The sequence below is a fragment of the Balaenoptera musculus genome, chromosome 20 (assembly GCF_009873245.2).
Source record: "Balaenoptera musculus isolate JJ_BM4_2016_0621 chromosome 20, mBalMus1.pri.v3, whole genome shotgun sequence".
Classification (NCBI taxonomy): domain Eukaryota; kingdom Metazoa; phylum Chordata; class Mammalia; order Artiodactyla; family Balaenopteridae; genus Balaenoptera; species Balaenoptera musculus.
Genome location: NC_045804.1, coordinates 30,856,323 through 30,880,333, shown reverse-complemented (window position 1 = coordinate 30,880,333; position 24,011 = coordinate 30,856,323). Strand labels below are relative to the sequence as shown.

General features: G+C 34.7%; 1 protein-coding gene across 2 annotated transcripts in view; it reads right to left on the bottom strand.

The window, feature by feature from the left end:
* Positions 1-24,011, bottom strand: part of STXBP4 (syntaxin binding protein 4) — a 190,298-nt gene that overhangs the window by 103,138 nt on the left and 63,149 nt on the right. For both annotated transcript variants that reach the window (XM_036835713.1, XM_036835714.1), the window contains 3 exons: positions 21,740-21,831; positions 4,298-4,387; positions 963-1,028 (listed from right to left, as the gene is read on the bottom strand). In XM_036835713.1, the coding sequence (XP_036691608.1) occupies positions 963-1,028; positions 4,298-4,387; positions 21,740-21,831 (248 nt within the window). The remainder of the gene's footprint in view (positions 1-962; positions 1,029-4,297; positions 4,388-21,739; positions 21,832-24,011) is intronic.

The window sequence follows — 24,011 nt, the reverse complement described above, 5'->3', positions numbered from 1 at the left end:
GGATAATGTTGGGGAGATTCAAAATCAGGTGATTGCCATTGATCTTTAACAGTGGTCTCTTAACTTCCTACTCTTATTAATATTTTATTTGTTTGTTACTTATATCTCTATTTCATGATGATGTCGTTGTATTTGTTTGCTGTAAGTTACTTAAAATTCTCTGAAGAATGATGCAGAGTGAAAATTAAATTTTTTAAAATTAATTAATTAATTTATTTTTGGCTGCATTGAGTCTTCATTGCTGCGCGCAGGCTTTCTCTAGTTGCAGCGAGCAGGGGCTACTCTTCATTGTGGTGCATGGGTTTCTCATTGCGGTGGTTTCTCTTGTGGAGCATGGGCTCTAGGCACATGGATTTCAGTAGCTGTGGCACACGGGCTCAGTAGTTGTGGATTGCAGGCTCTAGAGCGCAGGCTCAGTAGTTGTGGCGCACGGGCTTAGTTGCTCCACAGCATGTGGGATCTTCCCAGACCAGGGATCAAACCCGTGTACCCTGCATTGGCAGGTGGATTCTTAACCACTGCACCACCAGGGAAATCCCAAATTTTTACTTTTCATTATTAAAAAATAAAATTAAAAGATGTTCTGCTTTGGAGGTTTTTGCTTTTTGCTTGCTTTGTTTTTATCTTTAATAAGATGAGTATGAGTAACAGAAGAAAAGAAAAAGGGAAAATAAAAGAGAAAGAAAAAAAGAAGAAAAAGCAATGAGATGGGTCATTTCAGTCCATAGATATCTGGCTTTGAAAGCAATTTCCAAGAGGAGTTTTAACATTTCCTTTGGTAGCAGGAATTCAGCATGGGTACAGCCCCTGTGAGTGATTGCTTTTAAGATCTATACTATTTTATACTATACTGTTTACATCTGTAAGTTCTGGGATATTATACAGCATCAATGCTTTGTAATTATACCTCATAGGTTTATGCACACATATACAAAACACATATATACAGTACATGCACTTACTTGTTTCACATTCTGGAGTTCTTCTGTCAATTGTTTCCTTTGCCTTTCCGATTCAAATAATTTTTCCTATATTTAAAAATCACTGAATTAATAACTTGTTATGAAGGTATCAATGGGTATGATATTTAGGGCTTTGCTTCAAAGCTTATAAATTCCCCAAACATCCAATTTCTACAATTTGAAAATGTAGTTCCCAGTCATTTTTCTGACTTTATACATACCACCTAAAAGTAATTAGTTATTTACAGTATAATTGTGATGTAAACATATTTTCTGTTACTATAATTAGTCACTTTTTTTGGAGGGGGGTCCAGCACCATGCAGCTTGCAGGATCTTAGCTCCCTGACCAGGGACTGAACCCAGACCACAGCAGTGAAAGCCCAGAATCCTAACCACTAGCTACCAGTGGACTCCCTGTTAGCTACTTTTTAAAACCTCAAAATCCAAGGTCCAAAATAAGTCAATCAGGATCAAAATGTATAAATATTAACTAAATGTTAGGTAATAGCTATCATTGCCAAAGAGCATGCAAATTGAAGAGCATTATTATTGCAACTTAGAGTGTCTCTTACTAAACTAAAGAGGACTATGAAACTGGGTTAACTATTATTTTCCTAATTTACTTTATTTTTGGAAGATTATCCATAAAATTGAAGATATGACTGGTGTAACCAAAATATGAAATAATAGTTACTAAGGAAGAATAACTTTAGGCATGTCAATCAAATATTAAAATCTTTGAACTTAAAATTCAGTCGAGCAAATATCCTAAAATGTTCAATTTTGTTAAATATGTCATAAATAAATCTACATTTTTAAAATCAAATCAGAGATACTAAGAGTAATTTAAGAACCATTTTACTATAAACCCAAGCAGAGGAATTGCTGGAAGATTATATTGAGTGGTAAATATTCATGGCAGCATTGCAAGGTTTACAGGAAGCAATTTGCTTTCCGTTATACTTCAGTTCATTCTTGTCTAACAGATGAAATGAAAGTACATGACAATGAATATAATATAGCAATCTAATGAATCTGCCACAGACCAGAAGCCAAGAAACTGCTGGCTCCTGGGTTTTATGCAAGTCACCTTCACTTTTTGTGTCCTAGTTTTTTGCATCTGTAAATGGAAAATATATCTATTTTCATTCAGCTTTGCAAAGCAGTAGCAATGTGAACTCTGCAGAAAGGCTTTAAGTTAAATAAGGCCCATGGCACTTTTAAAAATCATTCTTGCAAAATAAAAATTAGCCATTGGTATCAAATTTTCTTGGCTTCATTTTTCTTTGTACCTCAAATCAGACATGAAGAATAGAGATGTCACAGGATAATGAGAAGTGATGAGAGACCATCTACACACTCCATGAACTTCATTTAACAACCTCTGCTATTTGTGTGAGTGTGTGTAATATCAATACAAGCAGAAAAACTCAAAGTGCAAACATTATCTCAAATAAAATATTTATTGCTTTGTACAATCTTTTCTATAGTTAAACAAGTGGTTCTCAGGTAAAGGAAATTATACAATATAGAATATATTTTACCCGTGATTTTAGGTTTTGTCACAGTAGGATATGCTCAGTTACATCTCAAAAATTTTAAATGTGAATCATGATTACTGAATAGCTCCTCAGGAAAACTTTGTTTAAATGTTAAATTAAATTAAAATTCTAATAATTACTACTGATATTCCAATGAAAAACAGGAATATATCACTAAGTTTAACAATGATAAACATTAGGGAAATAAAAAAGATCTGAGAGCCTCAGAAAATTCTGATGAACCATAAGACTCAACGACTTATGCAGAGTAAATTATATAAAAATGCTGTCTTACCAATGTAACCAACCCTGGAGATGTTTTCTAAGAGAATATGAGGAAACTACTGTCAATATATTTTTAAAACGAATTTATATTTTTCATCTTAACTCTTAATTGTTACACAAAAAATGTGGATAGTGGTTTCAAAGATGTAAAAAGAAATATAAAATATTCCTTTAGTAGTAAAATGCTTACATTTGGCGGTAACATGAATTGGTAATATCTTTTGAAAGGGAATTTGGCAACATGTAAAATTTTATGCATCCATATCCTTTGATAAAAGCAATTCGGCTTTCAGAAATGTATTCAATTTGTACTTTTACAACTGCACAATGGCCCAAAGATACACCTACAAAGCTACTTATGATGGAATTATTTTTAATAATGGAAAACTGGAAATAGCCTAAATATCCATCAATAAGGAACTGGTTAAATAACCTAGAATAGAACCTTTGGATGATAGGAGAGGCATTAAAAAGAATTAGGTAGATCTGCATATGTTAACCTGAAAAGTAACCAAAGATATAATGCTAACAAAGAGGAAAAAAGAAGGCAAGCTGTAAAAAAGTGTGTAATGTATGCAATTTTGTAAAAGTCAAAAAATATATACACATGTATTTTTAAACATATGATTGGCTACATAGAGAAAGTCTCTGAAAGAATAAACAAGATATGTTAAACAATGGCTTCCTCTAGAGGTCAGAATTTAAAAACTAAGGTAGCAGGGAAATTTCTTTCTTTTTTTTTTTTGGTGTAAAGATTTTGCTTTAATAAAAATTAAACAAATAATAGAATTTCACTTATTTAAGAAAATAATTAAAAGTAATTTAAAAATATATTCCTATGGTGAATTAATGGTAAATCAAGTAGTTATGTTGCTTTTCTTGAAGATTTGAAAAATATAATGGCTTTCTGTAAAACTTAGGATATAATGTAAATTTAATATTCTACTAAACATGAAATGAAAATATATAAAGAGAACCAAAATCTTAAAGTATATTTGGGATATACTGTGTGTTTTTATTTCCCTTAAATCACATTGCCTTAATTCTAAATTATGTTAGCGAAACAAGATGTCCCTGAAGCATTCCCATGAACATGGGAGAAAATGTATTTGCCAATGAACATCTGAGGATCCAAAACTGTCATGGCTTGTTTTGTGGGCTTCTCATCTAATCTTTGTTGGCTCCTTATTCTTGCCACCAGCATGAGAAAAAAAAGGGGTGAAAAGTAGCCAGATCAGAAGGGATGACTAAAAACCACTGTTCACACTGAATCTTAGATGGAGACTGTGAAATATAAATAAGTGTGTGAACTAAAAAATTAATTCTCTAAAGGTCAGCTGAAGAAATAAATATCAAATTACTTGGTATTAATATTCAATGCTAAGCTATTTGATATTAATATTCTTTAAAAAAAAACTAAGCCTCAATACTCCAGAATTCAACAGAAGGTAATTTTCTTTCTTTTCATTTTTCTAAAGAAAATATAAGGAAGCTAAATTGGAGATTACCTTAAGTGTATTCACTTCTTCCAAGGCATCATTTCTTTCATGCTTAAGCCTTTCCATTTCATCTGCTTCTAAGGAATCACAGGGAAGAAGCTGTCAACATTAAAATATAAGAGAAAAGTTATACATTAGATACTAATTATGAGAACATAAAAATCCTTTTTGATGAGTCTTAGGCTTTTGCATTCCAATAACAAGATTCAGTTTCTTACTTTGGAGTCATTTCATTAGATAAAACAGAATATTAAAATAATCTGGGGGCTTCCCTGGTGGCGCAGTGGTTGAGAATCTGCCTGCCAATGCAGGGGACACGGGTTCGAGCCCTGGTCTGGGAAGATCCCACATGCCGCGGAGCAACTAGGCCCGTGAGCCACAACTACTGAGCCTGCGCGTCTGGAGCCTGTGCTCCGCAACAAGAGAGGCCACGATAGTGAGAGGCCAGCGCACCGCGATGAAGAGTGGCCCCCACTTGCCGCAACTAGAGAAAGCCCTCGCACAGAAACGAAGACCCAACACAGTCAAAAATAAATAAATAAATAAATAAAACAAAAAACTACACACATGATGTTAAAAAAAAAAAAGAAAGTCCTTGGGCAAAATCCTTAAAAAAAAAAATCAAAAAAAAAAAATCTGGGGTAACAATTCATTTAAGCTTAACCTTATATTTTTGTTACTAATACAGAATTTAGATGATTATGAGGTATACACACTCTGTTCTCATCTTTATTATTCTTATTTTAACAATATAATTTTTCCTTAAAGTCCAAATTTTAAGACTGTGTTTATAATGTATGTGTTTATATATATATGTGTGTGTGTGTGTGTGTGTGTGTATACACACACAACGGAATATTACTCAGCCATAAAAATGAATGAAATAATGCCATTTGCAGCAATGTGGATGGACATAGAGAATATTATGCTTAGTGAAATAAGTCAGAAGAAAGGCAAATACTATATGATATCACTTACATGTGGAATCTAAAAAATAATACAAATGAATGTATATATAAAACAGAAACAGACTCACAGACATAGAAAACAAACTTGTGGTTACTGAAAGGGAGAGGGAAGGGGGGAGGGACAAATTAGGGGTATTAACAGGGATTAGGGATTAACAGATACAAAGCACTATATATAAAATAGATAAGCAGCAAGGATATACTGTATAGCACAGGGAATTATACCCAGATTCTTGTAATAACCTATAACGGAATATAATCTGGAAAATACTGAATCACTGTATTGTATACCTGAAACTAACACAATGCTGTAAATCAACTATACTTCAATTAAAAAAAAAAGACTTTATGAGTTATCAACATAAACTACTCCCTAAAGATGTCCACACCAAGTACATGGTATATAAGGCTAACAAAATGCTGGACATTATCAACCAAGATAGTTTACAGGAACCCAGTAAAGTATGGTAATTGATTATGTTTATTATTGTTTTAACTAAATGAAATGTAATGTAACAGCCAAAGTGGCTTAAAAAGATTCCTGCACAGAAACTGTCTTGAAGATAATATTAATAATTCATGCACAGGTGAATAACAACAACAAAAAATAGCAGAAATGACAATTTCTCTTACTTCTAGCTTGATCTCTGACAGTTAATTATAAGGTAAAAAAAAATGGCAATCTTATCACAGATAAAAATCCAAGTCTAATTATAGCCATCTTCTATGCAGAAGTTATAATAGAACTAAAAATAAAGTATAGAAAATTTGATTTATAGGACTGAATAGAGAAAGTGATTGCTATATAAGTATGAGCTTTAAAGCAGGGCCCTTCAGATAGGAGAGGTGAATGCAGAGTAGGAAAAGATAATACAAATAGTTAATAATATCAACCATTTATTAGGAACTTTGTGCAGATACATTGCTAAGGACTGTATATATTCAATATTAAATCCTTACCATAACTTTGTGTCTATTTTACATGAGGGAATGGGCTCAAAAGGTTAGTAAAATGCCTAAGGTTTCACAGCTAGTAAGTGGCCATTCCAAGATTCCCACAGAGATCTGACATTAGTCTGTGACTTTTACCAACTGCTCAACAAAAAACCATGGTGGTATGGATATGATAAACTCAGATTTGCTTTCCAAGCTCTAGAATAACAGAAGTAGGGCTCATTCCTCAAGTTTTTGCAGAAATATTTTTCCTAAAATTATTGGTTCCTTTTGTTCTGACACATTTGCTTTTGTGTACCTATGGCCATTGTCCATAATAACATGATCTCATAGTCTTCATCTGTCTCTGTCATTCTATTTCATAAGTACTCACAGAATTCATTCTTACACTGTTTTAGATTACTTCCAAATACAATTTCAAATGTAGCAATATTTCCCAAAATGTGCTCCAAAGGATATTAATTAGATTTGTATAAAAGCATAACCGGGTGATGGTGATGGTGGTAGTGGTCCTTGTAGGTCAGATAAGTTAGAGAAATGCAGGATTTAGAAAAAATTAACTTGCTGTCCTGCAGGGCTTCCAGTAGCTTTGATATGCTAATAAGCATTTTGAATATCCCAAAAGGTAACATAATGACTTGTTTTCTTCAAGTTTTCCAACCACATTACACACACACTCCCTCCTTTATTTATTTTGTAGTATCTCGTGGGACTAATGTCTACCAAGCACATTCTGGGAAACACTGCTACTAAACATTCAGATGGTCTTATTCTATCTTGTTATCTTAAGAAGTAAAAATAAACAATTCAAGAGTTTAAATGAGAATCTAGATAACAGAGCTATAATAATTTACTAAGATAAATTATGGATTGGGATTTTTAGGGATGTAATCATAAATTTTTGCATTTAAAATGAAGATAAATCATGCATAAAAGAGTCCATGGTACCATTTTGGGAGGCAAAACACTAGGCAACAGTCACAGAACAAATCATGACTTTAAAAAAAAAGTTTATAACTCTATTGCTATTTTAGGGCTAAACAGAAAAAACTGGCCATAGATATTTCTTGTGAATCCTTTGAAAAGCCCCTTTGTACCCAGTGACTTTCCAAATATGCTTCAACTAAGCAAGCAGCTAATGAAATAAAGAAATTGTTGCTATTTAACATCAATGATTCCAGACAGATACCTATTTTCTAATATACCTCCAGTTCTTGGACTTTATCCTCCTTTCCTTCTTACATCCCTTTCCTGCCTGGCTCTCATGATATAATTTTCGACCCTCAGGCCCCTTGACCTCTGCAATACCTGGTACATAACATTATAAATCATTTCTACTCTGCTTTCTCACGTCTCCGATGGAGATATCAAGAGATACTTCAGAAAGTCACTGCACTGTGCTGAGCAAGTCTGACCTCAACTCTCCCTTCACTGTGCTCCATCATCATAATTTTTAAGTTATTTGACTTGTGCCAATTCTGGATAGCCACTACTGCACTGGCCACATTCCTAGCCTCAATTCATTTTAAACAGAACAGAACAACAACCTCTGTTTCAGTCTAATTTTATTGATAAACCCTTCCATTACGAACCCATCCAATTACCTCCTTTCCTTAAAATTTCTGTGTATTCCCCCTTTTCCCCTTCCATTTCCCTTGCTTACTCCTTTTACTTCTTATAATCTGGTTTACGTATCTTTCCTCCCATCCCCACATTTCAAAAATAATTACTTGTAGTGTCACCAAACAACCTGCTATTTGACAAAATAAATGCCCCTCATCAACTTTCTTAACCACTTTGCTACATATAACATTGCTCAAACCATTTGTTCTTGAAACTTTCTCTTCCCTAGGTTTTTCATACTACACTATCTCATCTACCCTCAGAATATTTAGGCTGTTTGACTTAATTTCACTTCTACTCCTTAAATGGGGGAAAAGGGAGGTTCCCCAAAGTTTGTCCCTTTCCGCTGCCTTCTCTACAAGCTCTCCCTGAGTGATAACATTCACTGCCATGCTATCATAACTATCACCCTCCAGATCATTCTCAAATCCCTCTCCTGGTGTCCAGTTCCTTATTTCCAACTGCCTTTTGGTTATTTATACCTGTCAGCATCTTGAACTTACTCTTTCCAAAACACAACCCATCATCTTCTCTACCTTTCTCTTCTTATTCCCTCTTTCCAGTAAAAGTAACAACATGTCATTAATCATCCTAATAAAAACTTCAGAGTTATCTTTAACCCATTCTCCCTTGGTTCTGACATCCAAATGCAAGCCTCATTGACGACATACTTGTTTCAGTAAATATCTTAGATCTGTCTCACCATTCCTTTCCATTCTCCTCATCTTCACCATAGTTTAGCTCTTTATTATTCCATATTTGGTAGTCTAGACTACCAACCACCACTTTAATGCCTTCCAAGATAACCAACACTATTTAAGATTACTATTTCTAAAATACCACTTTGATCATGTCACTATTCTCCTTAATGGCTTCTCACTTAACACAGGTACAAATTTCTAAGTTTAATATTTACTCTTCCTTCACTGACCTGCATGTACCCAATTATCTTATTTAAAACATAGATTACTTTCTGCTTACCAACACATTATACACATTTTTTTTCATGTTAATAAAAATGCTTATCATTCTCTGTTCACCTCTTGAGCAGATAAAATCCTATTTATCATTCAAAACTCACTCAAATGCCAACTCTGTTATGAATCTTCTCTTAATGTTCTAAGCTCTATTATTACTACGGCCTCATCACACAATGCATTTTTAAACTTTATTTGCAAATTTCTTTACATTATACCCTAAATTCCTTGAGGGGCAGGCTCCAGTTTTATTTATCTTAATAACATGCGCTGGAGCACCTAACACAATGCCACACACACTGTAGTTGTTCAATATACATTTAATGTTTTACAGATGAGTATATAGTGAAGTGGCTATAAAGTATTTACTGCTACACATAGTGAGAAATACCATTTATATCAGTGAAATATTATCATTCTTATTATATACAGTTCACTTTGATATTTTCCATTCTATTCTATTTCACTTGTTAAAATGCAATCCACTTAATTGATTTAGCACGACCCCAATTGTGAAAAGTCTACATTCAGATACTTATGGTGTTCTGTGATTTTAATATAATCCATTTATGATACTTGATTAGTGTGGTAAAGCCATCACAATATCATGGACTACAGTCTGCTGTTGCTAATTTTAGAATACTGCTAAATGTAGGCTCCAACCTTGCCTTTTCCGGGTGTAATCTTGTGCCAGCCAAAGGTATAGCACTGTGTGAATTTTTTAATATAGCAATGATGACTAGAATCACAGAAAGATAATTATATTTTTGCTTCTAAACGCCATATTATTCCAAAACCAAAAGTTTTTTGTCAACTAGACAAAAGTAGGACTGACTATACTGGCTCAGCAATTCTTTCTTCTTAAAAGATAGTATCTCAAGAAATCTTAATGAGTCAGACAGAATGATCAGCAAATGAAGCTAGTTACAAAAGAGTACATACTGTATGATTCTTTTTTTTATTATTAATTTTTATTGGAGTATAGTTGCTTTACAATGTTGTGTGAGTTTCTGCTGTACAGCAAAGTGAATCAGCTATGCGTATACATATATCCCCTCTTTTTTGGATCTCCTTCCCATTTAGGTCACCATAGAGCACTGAGTGGAGTTCCCTGTGCTATACAGTAGGTTCTCATTAGTCATCTATTTCATACATCGTAGTGTATATATGTCAATCCCAATCTCCCAATTCATCCCACCCCTCCCTTACCCCCTTGGTGTCCATACATTTGTTCTCTACATCTGTGTCTCTATTTCTGCTTTTGCAAATAAGTTCATCTCTATGATTCTATTTATTACTGTGTCCACTATGCTTCTGTAAAAATATTTTTAAAAAATAAGTTAAGAAAAATACAAGCCAAAAAAAGGGAAACATATGGGTAAAAAACAAGCATCCCTAACAGATGGATTATAAAATCTGACTCTGTTGTTTAAGATGAGATGATTGAGGGGGGTGACCAGAGGGGAACTTCCTCACCTTCACAGAATGTCATGTCAGCATCCTGACCTCAGATTAATTGATATACTATTTCACATGAGGCACCATACTGTTTTTCAACTAAAAAAACAAATTGGGAAAAATACTAAAAAATATATATTTTTCAATTTGTTTCTGGTGAGCTGTTTGACAAGTAATGATTTTTACAGTATTTTCAAACTGTGGTGCATAACTCATTAGTAAATTATAAGACCAAATATTTAATGAAATAAAATTGAATATTAAATAAGAACACAAAGATGTAGAAAAGGTAAGTAATGCTTTGAGACTTCAGTTTCAGTTACATATGTGAGTGTGGTGAAGTAAAATGCATTCTTATTGTGGATTTGTGGATTCAGGTCATTTTAGGGGATTCTTCTGTGTGTTGACAAGCAGAAAACAACAAGAGAATTCTTGTAAACTGATATAATGACTCTTGCACAATATTTGATCTGAAGCCACAAACAGGAAATTATTGGCATGTGGGCCTTGCACCATTACCATCAGCACTTTGCTTTTGCTATCAAAATGCCACAGATTGAACACATTCTTATCTGCCCTAAAATCATATTGGTAAAAAGGAAGTAAATTACTAATTTGGAGCATGAGTATTTCTTTGCAGTTGCTAAGAAAGTTTTCCATGCTCATACAAAGTACTCTGAATTCCCTACTTGACTTATATTGTAAGCCACCCAACCACCTTTGCCTTTCCTCATCATAAATGGATATGGTAGCTTTTAATACTTTTTGGCAATTAGAAAACAATGTTCCGCTATCAACATTAGGTAGATAAAAACAAAACACCTGGATGAGTGGAACGAAAACCGTGCTCTTACAGCTTCAGTCTTCCTACTCTAAATGCTACATTTAGAGTAAATCAGATCTGCTAAATCAGCGCCTCAATTCTGGGAGAACTAGGTAATCTCCTGAGAGTTTCCAAACAACCAGGTCTTTGGAAACTCTCATTCTCAGCAATGGGAACTCTCATTCATTGCTGGTGGGAATGAAAAATGGTACAACCACTTTGTAAGACAGTTTGGCAGTTTCTTACAAGACTACACATCCTCTTACCATATGATCCAGCAATTGAGTTCCTTGGTATTTACCCAAAGGAGTTGAAAATTTATGTACACACAAAGACCTGCACATGACGTTTATAGCAGTTTTATTCATAATTATCCAAATTTGAAGCAACCAAGATGTTCTTCAGTAGGTAAATGGGTAAATAAACATCCAGATAAGAGAGATGAAAAGAAATAGAGAAACCTTAAATGCATATTACTAAGTGAAAGAAGCCAATCTGAAAGGGCTATATACTGTATGATTCCAAGTATATGACATTCTGGAAAGGGCAAAACTATGGAGACAATAAAAGGATCAGTGGTTGCTATGGGTAGGGGGCAAGGAGGTTGTAGAGAGACGACAGGCAGTGAACAGAGAATATTTTGTGTAATAAAGATACTCTGTATGATACGATAATGACTGATACATGTCATTATACATTTGTCCAAACCCACACAGAATGTATACACCAAGAGTGAACTGTAATGTAAACTATGGACTTTGGGTGATTATGATGTGTCAATGTAGGTTCACCAGTTATAATAGTCTATAAATTCAACGTAGCAAGATTTTGGCAAAAATTTATATGGATAAGATAAGCCAAAGTAACATTTGAAAAGAAGAACAAGGTGGGAAAATGTGTCTTAGCAGATATCAAGACTTATGAAGCCAAATAAACCAGCAGAATAAAGAGCTCAGAAATGCCCATGCAAATATGGAAATCTTATAAATGACAGAGCTGGACTGAAAATAATCCTTCCATCCCACTGAAATATGAATTTACATTTAAAAAATTACCTTTATAAAAATAATTTAACAAAATTATATCATATTTATATTTTTTGATTGTGCATCAATAATATAATTACTACTCAAATCAGAAGAAAATTTTAATATGTAAAATCTAATGAATATAGTAAATTGAAACAAATACATTACAATTTACCTAAATTTTTTGGCAACAGAATGATAGGGTGATCAATGAAAGATTTTTAAGCTTGAAATTATAACATATCAGGGTAACATTCTAGGGCAATATAGAAGAGAAGTAAGAGTTAACAGAGAAAAAGGAAAGATGATAAATTTCTGAGAGTAAGAACTGATGCCTGAATTTTCTTTTAAAAGATAATTATGGGTATCAAAACTATAGTATTAGATTTCATTAGATATATTTAAAAGAGTTATATAATAGGTTTCCTTATAAAAAGAAAAATACTTAAGAGGGGTCCAAGATGGTGGCATAGGAAGACCCTGAGTTCACCTCTTCCCACGAACACACCCAATCTACACCTACATATAGAGAAATTTATTTTGAAGACCTGAAGGCTGAATGGACAGCTACTGCACATAGAAGGACCACATAGAAATGGGTAGTAAAGATGGAAACATGGTATCCATGAGAACCCCACCCTGACCTGCAGTAGGGAGAGATGTTCTGAGGGGCGTGAGCACAGACTTGCCCACCCTGGGACACGACCAGAAAACAGGAGTTTAAAGGGCACCTGGACTAACCCTAGAGCTTCTGCTAACCCTAGAGCTTCTGCAAATGAGCAAGGAACTGCTGGAGATCTCTCTGGGATCAGAGGGGCCAGCAACTGCCATCATTTGAGTTCCCCCATGACTCCCCCGGCCCATGCCCACTCCAGCCCGAGCTGTTTATTTCTATTGCCTTGGGAGACTGATCTAAGAAAACACTAGTACAATTTACCTCAGAGAACGTTTTGCCTATGTTCTCTTCTAGGAGTTTTATGGTGCCTTGTCTTATATTTAAGTCTTTAAGCCATTTTGAGTTTATTTTTCTGTATACTGTGAGGGTGTGTCCTAACTTCATTTATTTCATGCAGCTGTACAACTTTCCCACTTGCTGAGAGACTGTCTTTTTCTCATTTTATATTCTTGCCTCCTTTGTCAAAGATTAATTGACCGTAGGTATGTGGGTTTATTTCTGGGCTGTCTATTCGGTTCCATTGATGTAAGTATATGTTTTTGTGCCAATACCATGCTGTTTTCATTACTGTAGTTTTTTAGTATGGTATGAAGTCTGGGAGGATTATGCCTCCTGCTTTCTTCTTTTTCCTCAGAACTGCTTTGGCTTCCTTCTTTTTCCTCAGAATTGCTTTGGGAATTCTGAATCTTTTATGGTTCCATATAAATTTTAGGATTATTTGTTCTAGTTCTGTGAAAAATGTCATGGGTAATTTGATGGGGATTGGCTTAAATCTGTATATTTCTTTGGGTAGTATGGCCATTTTAACAATATTAATTCTTCCAATCCAAGAGCATGGGATATCTTTCCATTTCTTTGAACCATCTTCAATTACCTTTACTAATGTTTTATAGTTCTCAACATATAAGATTTTCACCTCATTGGTTAGGTTTATTCCCATTTTATTTATTCTGGTGTGATTTTAAAAGGTGTTGTATTTTTATATTCCCTTTCTGATATTTCATTGTTAGTGTAAAGAAATGCAACCGATTTCTGTATGTTAATCTTGTACCCTGCTACCTTGCTGAATTCATTTATCAGTTCTAACAGTTTTTGTGTGGAGTCCTTAGGGTTTTCTATATATAGTATCATGTCATCTGCATATAATGACAATTTTTCCTCTTCCTTTCCAATTTGGATAACTTTTATTTCTTTTTCTTGTCTGATTGCTGTGGCTAGGACTTCCAATACTACATTGAAGAGAAGTGATGAGAGTGGGCAGCCTTGTCTTGTTCCAGATTTTAGTGGGAAGGCTTTCAGCTTGTTACCATTGAGTATTATATTGGTTGTGGGTTTGCCATAAATAGCTTTTATTATGTTGAGGTATGTTCCTTCTATACCACTTTGGTAAGGATTTTTATCACAAATGGATGTTGAATTTTGTCAAATGCTTTTTCTGCATCTATTGAGAGAATAATGTAGTTTTTGTCTTTTCTTTTGTTGGTGTGGTGTATCACATTGATTGATTTGCATATGTTGAACCATCCTTGTGAACTGGGGATGAATCCCACTTGGTCATGGTGTATGATCTTTTTCATGTATTGTTGGATTCAGTTTGCTAATATTTTGTTGAGAATTTCTGCATCTATATTCATCAGAGAAATTGGCCTGTAATTTTCTTTTTTCGTGGTATCTTTGTCTGGTTTTGTTACCAGGGTGATGGTGGCTTCACAGAATGTCTTTGGGAGTGTTCCCTCCTCTCCAGTCTTTTGGAAGAGTTTGAGAAGGATCAGTAAAAGGTCTTCTTTTATGTTTGGTAGAATTCAAACAAGCCATCTGGTCCTGGACTTTTCTTTATAGGGAGTTTTTAAAAATTACATATTCTATTTCATTTCTAGTGATCAGTTTGTTTTCATTTCTAATGATCAGTTTATTCAAAGCTATCTTGAGAAAAAGAAGAGCAAAGCTGGAGGTATCATGCTCCCAGACATGAACCTACACTTCAAAGCTACAGTAATCAAAACAGTATGGTCACAAAACACAAACATAGATCAATGGAACAGAATCAAGAGCCCTGAAATAAACACACACTTACATAGTCAATTAATCTATGACATAAGAGGCAAGAATATACAATGGGGAAAAGACAGTCCCTTCAAAAAATGGTGCTGGGGGGCTTCCCTGGTGGCGCAGTGGTTGAGAATCTGCCTGCCAATGCAGGGGACACAGGTTCGGGCCCTGGTCTGGGAAGATCCCACATACCGCAGAGCAACTAGGCCCGTGAGCCACAATTACTGAGCCTGCGTGTCTGGAGCCTGTGCTCCACAACAAGAGATAATGAGAGGCCCGCACACCGTGATGAAGAGTGGTCCCCACTTGCCACAACTAGAGAAAGCCCTCTCACAGAAATGAAGACCCAACACAGCCATAAATTAAATAAATAAATAAATAATAATTAAAAAAAAAAAAGAATTCAGTCAGGAACTTGAAACTTCTCTAAAATAAATAAATAAATAAATGGTGCTGGGAAAACTAGACAGCTACATGCAAAAGAATGAACTGGACTACTTTCTTACACCATACACACACAAAAAAAACAAAAAAAAACCCACAAAGTGAATTTAAGACTTAAGTGTAAGACCTGAAACTATAAATCTCCTAGAAGAAATCATAGGCAGCACACACTTTGACATCAGTCTTAACAATATTTTTTGGGATATGTCTCCTCAAGCAAGGGCAACAAAAGCAAAAATAACAAATGGGACTACACCAAACTAAAAAGCTTTTGCACAGAGAACAAAACCACCAACAAAACAAAAAGGCAACCTACCGAATGCGAGACATTATTTGGAAATGATATATCCAATAAGGTGTTGATATCCAAAATATAAAAAGAACTCATACAACTCATTATCAAAGAACAGACACCCCAATTAAAAATGGGCAGAGGGGGCTTCCCTGGTGGCACAGTGGTTAAGAATCCTCCTGCCAATGCAGGGGACATGCGTCCAAGCTCTGGTCTGGGAAGATCCCACATGCCGCGGAGCAATTACGCCCGTGCGCCACAACTACTGAGGCTGTGCTCTAGAGCCAGCGAGCCACAACTACTGAGTCCACAAGCCACAACTACTGAGACCGTGACCACAACTACTGAAGCCCGCATGCCTAGAGCCAGTGCTTCGCAACAAGAGAATCCACTGCAATGAGAAGCCTGTGCACCGCAATGAAGAGTAGCCCCTGCTTGCTGCAAGTAGAGAAAGCCTGCATGCAACAATGAAGACCCAACACAGCCAAAAATAAATAAATAAAATAAAATAAATTTATCAAAAAAGGGGGCAGAGGATCTGAAGAGACATTTTCCAAAGAAGATATACAGATGGCCAACAGGAACATGAAAAGGTGCTCAACATCATTAATCATCAGGGAAATGTAAATCAAAACCACAGTGAGATACCACCTCACACCTGTCAACAATTGTTATTATCAAAAAGACAGCAAACAACAAGTGTTGGTGAGGATGTGGAGAAAAGGAACCCTCATGCACTCTTGGTGGGATTGTAAATTGTTGCAGCCACTTTGGAAAACAGTATGGAGGTTCCTCAAAAAACTAAAAAGAGAACTACCATATGATACAGCAATTCCACTTCTGGGTATTTATCTGAAGAAAAATAAAACACTAATTCAAAAAGATATATGTATTTTGTTGCAGCACTATTTACAAAAGCCAAGATATGGAAGCAACCTAAGTGTCCAGAGATGTATGAATAAATAAAGATGCGGTATGTATATATAAACATATATATACATATATAATGTTATATATATTATACATAATATATACATACTATTACTCAGCCATAAAAAAGAATCTTGCCATCTGTGGCAACATGGATGGACTTGAAGGATATCATGGTAAGTGAAATAACTCAGACAGAAAAAAACAAATACTGTATGATCTCATTTACATGTGGAACCTAAAAAACAAAACAAACAAACAAATAAAATGAACAAAATATAACAGAAACAGACTCATAAATAGAGAACAGGTGGTTGCTAGAGGGGAGACAGAGCAAGGTGGATGCAGAATAGGTGAAGGGGATTGAGAGGTACAAACTGCCAGATATAAAATAAATAAGTCACAGGGCTGTAATGTATACATAGGGAATACAGTCAAAAATATTGTAACAACTTTGTATGGTGATGGGTGGTAACTGGTTTTATTGTCGTAATCATTGCATAATGTATAAAAATATCATTCTCTATGTTGTACACCTGAAACTAATATTGCATCTTAATTATAACTTTAAAAAACTATATTTATGGGACTTCCCTGGTAGTGCAGTGGTTAAGAATCCACCTGCCAATGCAGGGGACACGGATTTGATCCCTGGTCTGGGAAGATCCCACATGCCACAGAACAACTAAGCCCGTGTGCCACAACTACTGAGCCTTAGCTCTAGAGCCTGCAAGCCACAACTACTGAGCCCACAGACCACAACTACTGAAGCCTGTGCATGCTAGAGCCTGTACACAGCAACTACTGAGTCCACGTGCCGCAACTACTAAGCCCGTGTGCTGCAACTGCTGAAGCCTGTGCACCTAGAGCCCGTGCTCCGCAACAAGAGAAGCCACTGCAATGAGAAGCCCTGCGCACCACAATGAAGAGTAGCCCCCACGCCGTGCAACTAGAGAAAGCCTGTGTACAGCAACGAAGACCCAACGCAGCTAAAAAACAACAACAACAAAACTATATTTATAATAATTGGAAACCAAACCAAACCACCAACCATTACACAATTAGACTAAGTTGATCTTAAGGCAAGAAACATTCTGGAAATGAAGAGATTCAATATCTTGTCAGAATACAACAATTCTAAATAGTATACACCTAATAATACAGCCTTATGATATGTAAAGCGAAAATTAGCAGAACTAAATAGAAATTATAAAACACCTCTCTCTTAGTAACAGACAATACAATAAAAGGTGACCAAAGAAGATTAATGAAATAGAAAATTCTAAAAGTAAATGGAAAATTTGAACCACATGATTAACAACTGTGACCTGACATATAGGAAGCACTGCACCCAACAACTGTAGAATATACATGCTTTCCACAAGATGGGAAACATTCCATAAAATTGACTATATGTTGGTTATATGGTCAAAGGATCAATACCACATAGAATATGCTCTCTAACCTCTGGAATTAAACTAGAAATCAGTAATCAGAAGGGAACTATATAACTAGAAAATATTTAAAACACTTTAAAATAAGGAAACATTATATACTGTTGAGTCATTATTAAAATATGACCTATAAAAACTTATGGGTGTGATTACTTGTAAAAATTGTGTTGCGAGTTTCCTGGTGGTCTAGTGGTTAGGGTTCAGTGCTTTCACTGTGGAGGCCTGGATTCAATACCTGTTTGGGGAACTGAGATCCCAGAAGCCATGTGGTGTGGCCAAAAAAAAAAAAAAAAGAAAAAAAAAAGTGCAGTACATCTATGAAATAAAAAGCAATATCATCAAAAATAAGGATTAAAAATCTAAAAAATTCCACGTTAATGCTTGATAAATTTTAATATCTTGATGAAAGGAAAAATTTTCTAGGAAGATGTACATTAACAAAATTATTCAAGAAGAGAACAAAACCTTGAATAGAACAACCTTAGAAGACATTAAAATAAGTAGGAAATGTCTCTTCTCCTGAAAGATCTAGGCCCCAATCACTTGGCATATGAAACATTTTCAAACCTTCAAGGAACAGATAAAGTTTCTATTACTTAAACTGTTTCACAAGAATTGGAATGGTATACAGCTGATGCTTGAACAATGTCGGGGGTTAGGGACACTGATCCTCCACAGGGTGGAAAATCCAAGTATGACTTTACAGTAGGCCCTCCACATCTGTGGTTTTGCACTTAAGGATTTAACCAACTTCAGATTGTATAGTACTGCAGTATACACTACTGAAAAAAAAAATCCGTGTATAAGTGTACACGTGCAGTTCAAACCTCAGTAGTTCCATGGTCAACTGTAAAACTTATTCATTAAGTAAGATAATGCTAGCTTCTTTTAAAAAATTAAAAATGTAAAATGACTCAAATATCATGGAAATTAATTTCTTGCTCACTTTTGTAGCTCCTATTCAACAGTATTCAGAAAAAGTAAAAATTTGTGAAGGAGACAAAGTAATTAATTTCAAATGTCTACCTAGAAAACCTAAGATAAATAACTGAAAAATAACTGGAATAAGGGAGTTCAATAAAGTGGCATCACACAGAATAACCATTCAAAAATTAATCTTTATTAATCATCAATTAGAAAATATAATGGTAAAAAAATTCCCATTTCCAATAGCATCAAACTATAGCACGCTTATTCAGACCTAACAAGAAATACTTAAGACCTATATGAAGCAAGATACAATTTTCTCTTTCCAAAACATCAACAAAGATCTAAAAGAATGGAGAAACAAACCACGTTTGTTTCTCCCAAACCATCCTCTATATTCAATGCAATTCCAATTAAAAAAAGAAAGTCCCAATTGAAATTTTATTACCATGGCAAAATGATTCTAAAGATCATGCAGATGATCAAAATCAAGAAGTTAAAAAAATATTAGACTTAACCTAACAATAACAATGAACCTAGAACTAAACAATGAACCTAGAACTAAAAAGCTAGAGTAATTAAAATAATAATGTACTGGCAGAGAGAAATGGATCAACGGAACAGAGTGGTTTGTTTAGAAACAGAGCTATGTACATGTAAAGGAATGAAATTAGAACACTCCCTAACACCATACACAAAAATAAACTCAAAATGGATTAAAGACCTACATGTAAGGCCAGACACTATAAAACTCTTAGAGGGAAACATAGGCAGAACACTCTATGACATAAATCACAGCAAGATCCTTTTTGACCCACCTCCTAGAGAAATGGAAATAAAAACAAAAATAAACAAATGGGACCTAATGAAACTTAAAAGCTATTGCACAGCAAAGGAAACCATAAACAAGACGAAAAGACAACCCTCAGAATGGGAGAAAATATTTGCAAATGAAGCAACTGACAAAGGATTAATCTCCAAAATATACAAGCGGCTCATGCAGCTCAATATCAAAAAAACAAACAACCCAATCCAAAAATGGGCAGAAGACCTCAACAGACATTTCTCCAAAGAAGATATACAGATTGCCAACAAACACATGAAAGGATGCTCAACAGCACTAATCATTAGAGAAATGCAAATCAAAACTACAATGAGGTATCACCTCACACCGGTCAGAATGGCCATCATCAAAATGTCTACAAACAATAAATGCTGGAGAAGGTGTGGAGAAAAGGGAACCCTCTTGCACTGTTGGTGGGAATGTAAATTGATACAGCCACTATGGAGAACAGTATGGAGGTTCCTTAAAAAATTAAAAATAGAACTACCATATGACCTAGCAATCCCACTACTGGGCATATACCCTGAAAAAACCATAACTGAAAAAGAGTCATGTACCACAATGTTCATTGCAGCACTGTTTACAATAGCCAGGACATGGAAGCAACCTAAGTGTCCAGTGACAGACGAATGGATAAAGAAGATGTGGCACATATATACAATGGAATATTGCTCTGCCATAAAAAGGAACAAAACTGAGTTATTTGTAGTGAGGTGGATGGACCTAGAGTCTGTCATACAGAGTGAAATAAGTCAGAAAGAGAAAAACAAATACTGTATGCTAACACATATATATGGAATCTAAAAACAAAAAAAAAAGGTTCTGAAGAACCTAGGGGCAGGACAGGAATAAAGATGTAGATGTAGAGAATGGACTTGAGGACATGGGGAGGGGGAAGGGTAAGCTGGGATGAAGTGAGAGAGTGGCATGGACATATATACACTACCAAATGTAAAATAGATAGCTAGTGGGAAGCAGCTGCATAGCACAGGGAGATCAGCTCGGGGCTTTGTGACCACCTAGAGGGGTGGGATAGGGAGGGTGGGAGGGAGACGCAAGAGGGAGGGGATATGGGGATATATGTATACGTATAGCTGATTCACTGTTATACAGAAGCAACGAACACAACAATGTAAAGCAATTATACTCCAATAAAGATGTTTAAAAAAAAAAAGGAAAGAAACAGAGCTGTGTATCCAGATGCAATTTAGTATGTATTAAAGTTGTATTTCAAATTAGTGGCAAAAGTGGAAAAGGATGGTTATTGAATAAATGATGGTGGAATAAGGGCACGTGGTTATCCATTTGGGGCCCAACCACATGAATAAACAAAAATAAGTTATTTATATATAATATGTTAATACATAATATAAATTGGGAAGACCTTCCTTAATAATGTAACAGTATCAAAAATTCATAACGGAAAGGACTGAAAGATTTGGCAATATAAGTAATCAAAGGTTTGTAGAACAAACGACTTACGAAGTTAACAGACTTCACAATTCCATTTTATGTAAAGCACAAAAAGCAAAACCAATCTATGTTGTTAGAAGCAAAAGAGTAGCTGTTACCTTGACTGGGGGTGGGGAGGGCAAGTGCTAGTAATTAGAAAGGAACTCGGCGAGTAGGAGACAGACATCAGGGTCCTGGTAGTTTCTTTAACGTTATGTTTCTTGATGTGGATGCTGATTACACAAGAATGGTTCAGACTGTAAAATTTCAGAGGGTTTACACTTATGATATGAGTACTTTTCTGTGGTAAATTTAAAGATGGGAATAGCATGAGGGAATAGTGAGAGAGGAGGATATAAGAGGTCAAGGTAAAATTTTACTTTTGATTTTAAATTATCTGTATTTTATATATTTATCCAAAAAGCATGTATTGTCTGCATAATTTATTTTTTTAAAAAATTAAAAAATGAAATAAGCCTACATATATGACAGATAACATTTAAGACTTATGATTTAAGTGCAATCAAGACAATTCTATAGGGCATACTCTACCTGTGAGTCTAATATGTTGGAAATTTCATGTGCACCAACATTTGCTTCACCCAAATGCAAGCAAAACAAGTTTCTAGCAACCTGGACAAAATCTAAAATAGAACACATTTCAGTAAGAATATAGCATTTAACCTCATCAAAGCAAACCTTACCTTTTTCTACATGAAGCTGAAGCTATGTGTTATAACTAATGCTTAAAATTTAAATTACTTAAATTACCTTAAAATAGTGTTAACTGAAGTGACAGATAAATTTAAGTTCACATTAGAAGTAAGAGATAAACTGGTTTTCACTCATTTCATTTAACTTTGCTGAAGTTAATAAATCAGACACGATAATGAAGCAAATAAATGTCACAGGCATAACTATCTCTCCAACTCTTTTATTATGAATAGTACTTTTTCTAAAACATATGATAATATTATGATTTACAGCTTTTCTAGCGGAAAGAACCTGAGGTTTAATAATAATAATAATAGTAATAATAATAATAATAATAGCAGGAAATGTTTCTATAACAGCCTCTATATGCTACGCATGGCCCTTTGCGATTTCATCTTGAGAATTTTCTGCGGTAGTTCTTCTCATCCTCTCCATTTTACAGTCTGGGCTAAGATAAGTTAACTGTCTTAAACCTCCCAAGGCTACTTGGCAAATAAGTAGCAGAGCAAGATTCCACTGAAGTGTGACTCGAAGGCACATTCTCTTGTTTGTTATATAACACTGCCTGATGCCAACCTAGCAAACTATACGCTTCTTCAGACATGGAGTGTGAGCTGTTCATCCAACTAACTTCAATTTTTTAAAAATTTGGTTCTTATATTTTTAGTTTCCAATAATCCTTTTAATTGTTCCTATTTTACAGTATCCTACTCTTACTGCATGGATGCCTTAGTTTCGCTTATCTTTTAAAAAGATGCTAATTATGGTTTACGTGAAGTTCTTTTCTGCTCTCGTAATATTTCCCTTTTTTCTGAGTTCCTCTTTTTCTATTTGTCTGATACTTTGGGGCTTTATATTTTATGTTGGAGGATTTCTCCAAATGTCTGGTGTTCATATTTAAGACGAATCAGGCACTAAATCGTTGATTGGAAATTCTGTGTGCATAACTCGCTTTGTCAACTAGCAGGTTTCACTACAGAGCAATAAGGTGGCCAGCTATTATGATACTTTGTTCAGGTTCTTCAGAGAGAATCTTACAACCTCTTGCCTACAGAGCATACACATGGTTGCAAATATCACTGAGCAATCTGGGTGTGTGTTGTAAGTGATAATTCACCATACACACCCCCAAATTCCTTAGCTGCTGGCAACTATAGGTCCAGAATCAATCTGGTTTAATTTCTCAAGAGAATATACTTATTTTCCTCTGCAAGGGTAAGGGGTGGTAGTTGTGGATTACTTGAGAGGGGGCAGGGAACAGCATATATAATTGCTCCTTAACACAGCCTTAAGTATGCAATGTTTTCAATTCCTAAGCCTTTCCAGGAATCAGCTTGTTTCCCGTTGTGATTCTCCTATTTCTTCAGACACTTGGACTTTACAGGCCTCTGCTCACTAATTCATTTATTTTCCTCATCTACTTTGTCCTTATACATTGTGGTTTTACATGTATTTCTGTTTCTTGTTCTCATTATATTGTATGATTTCAAGAGCAGAGGAGAACAAATACATCTTTTTTCACCACTTCAAACCCCCAAATTTCTTTCTTTAGCAATGCAGATGCTTTTAAAATGATACAATGTTGCATCTACTCTATAAGAAAAAAATTAAATACTTAATGCTGTAAAGGATACAAAAAACTGTTACATTCAAACATTACTAGTGGCAGAACAAATATGTGTGTAAAATGTCTCTGGAAAACAATTTATCAATACATATCAAAAGTCTAAGCCACTTATGGGGATTTATCCTAAGAGAAAGAAGAGAAAAAAGCTATATTAAATATAGAATTATTTATATTGTCAGTTAATGAAAAACCATCAAAATTCCCAATAGTGGAAAAGCTTAATATTATAGTATATCAATGGAATATGTTAACAATTTGCTATCTTTAATAATAATTATAAAATAAAAATAAGAATAATTATACAGCATCATGAAATATTTATTATATCATACTGGCTGAAAAAAAATTAGAATTTCACGGTAGCAGAACTAGGGCTTCTATATTTTGTACTGTTTCTTTTGTTATTACTAAAGCAATGTTTATGGAATAAATTAAAAATAAAAAAAGAATATGATTGAATGATATTTTAAAGCTGAAAGATTC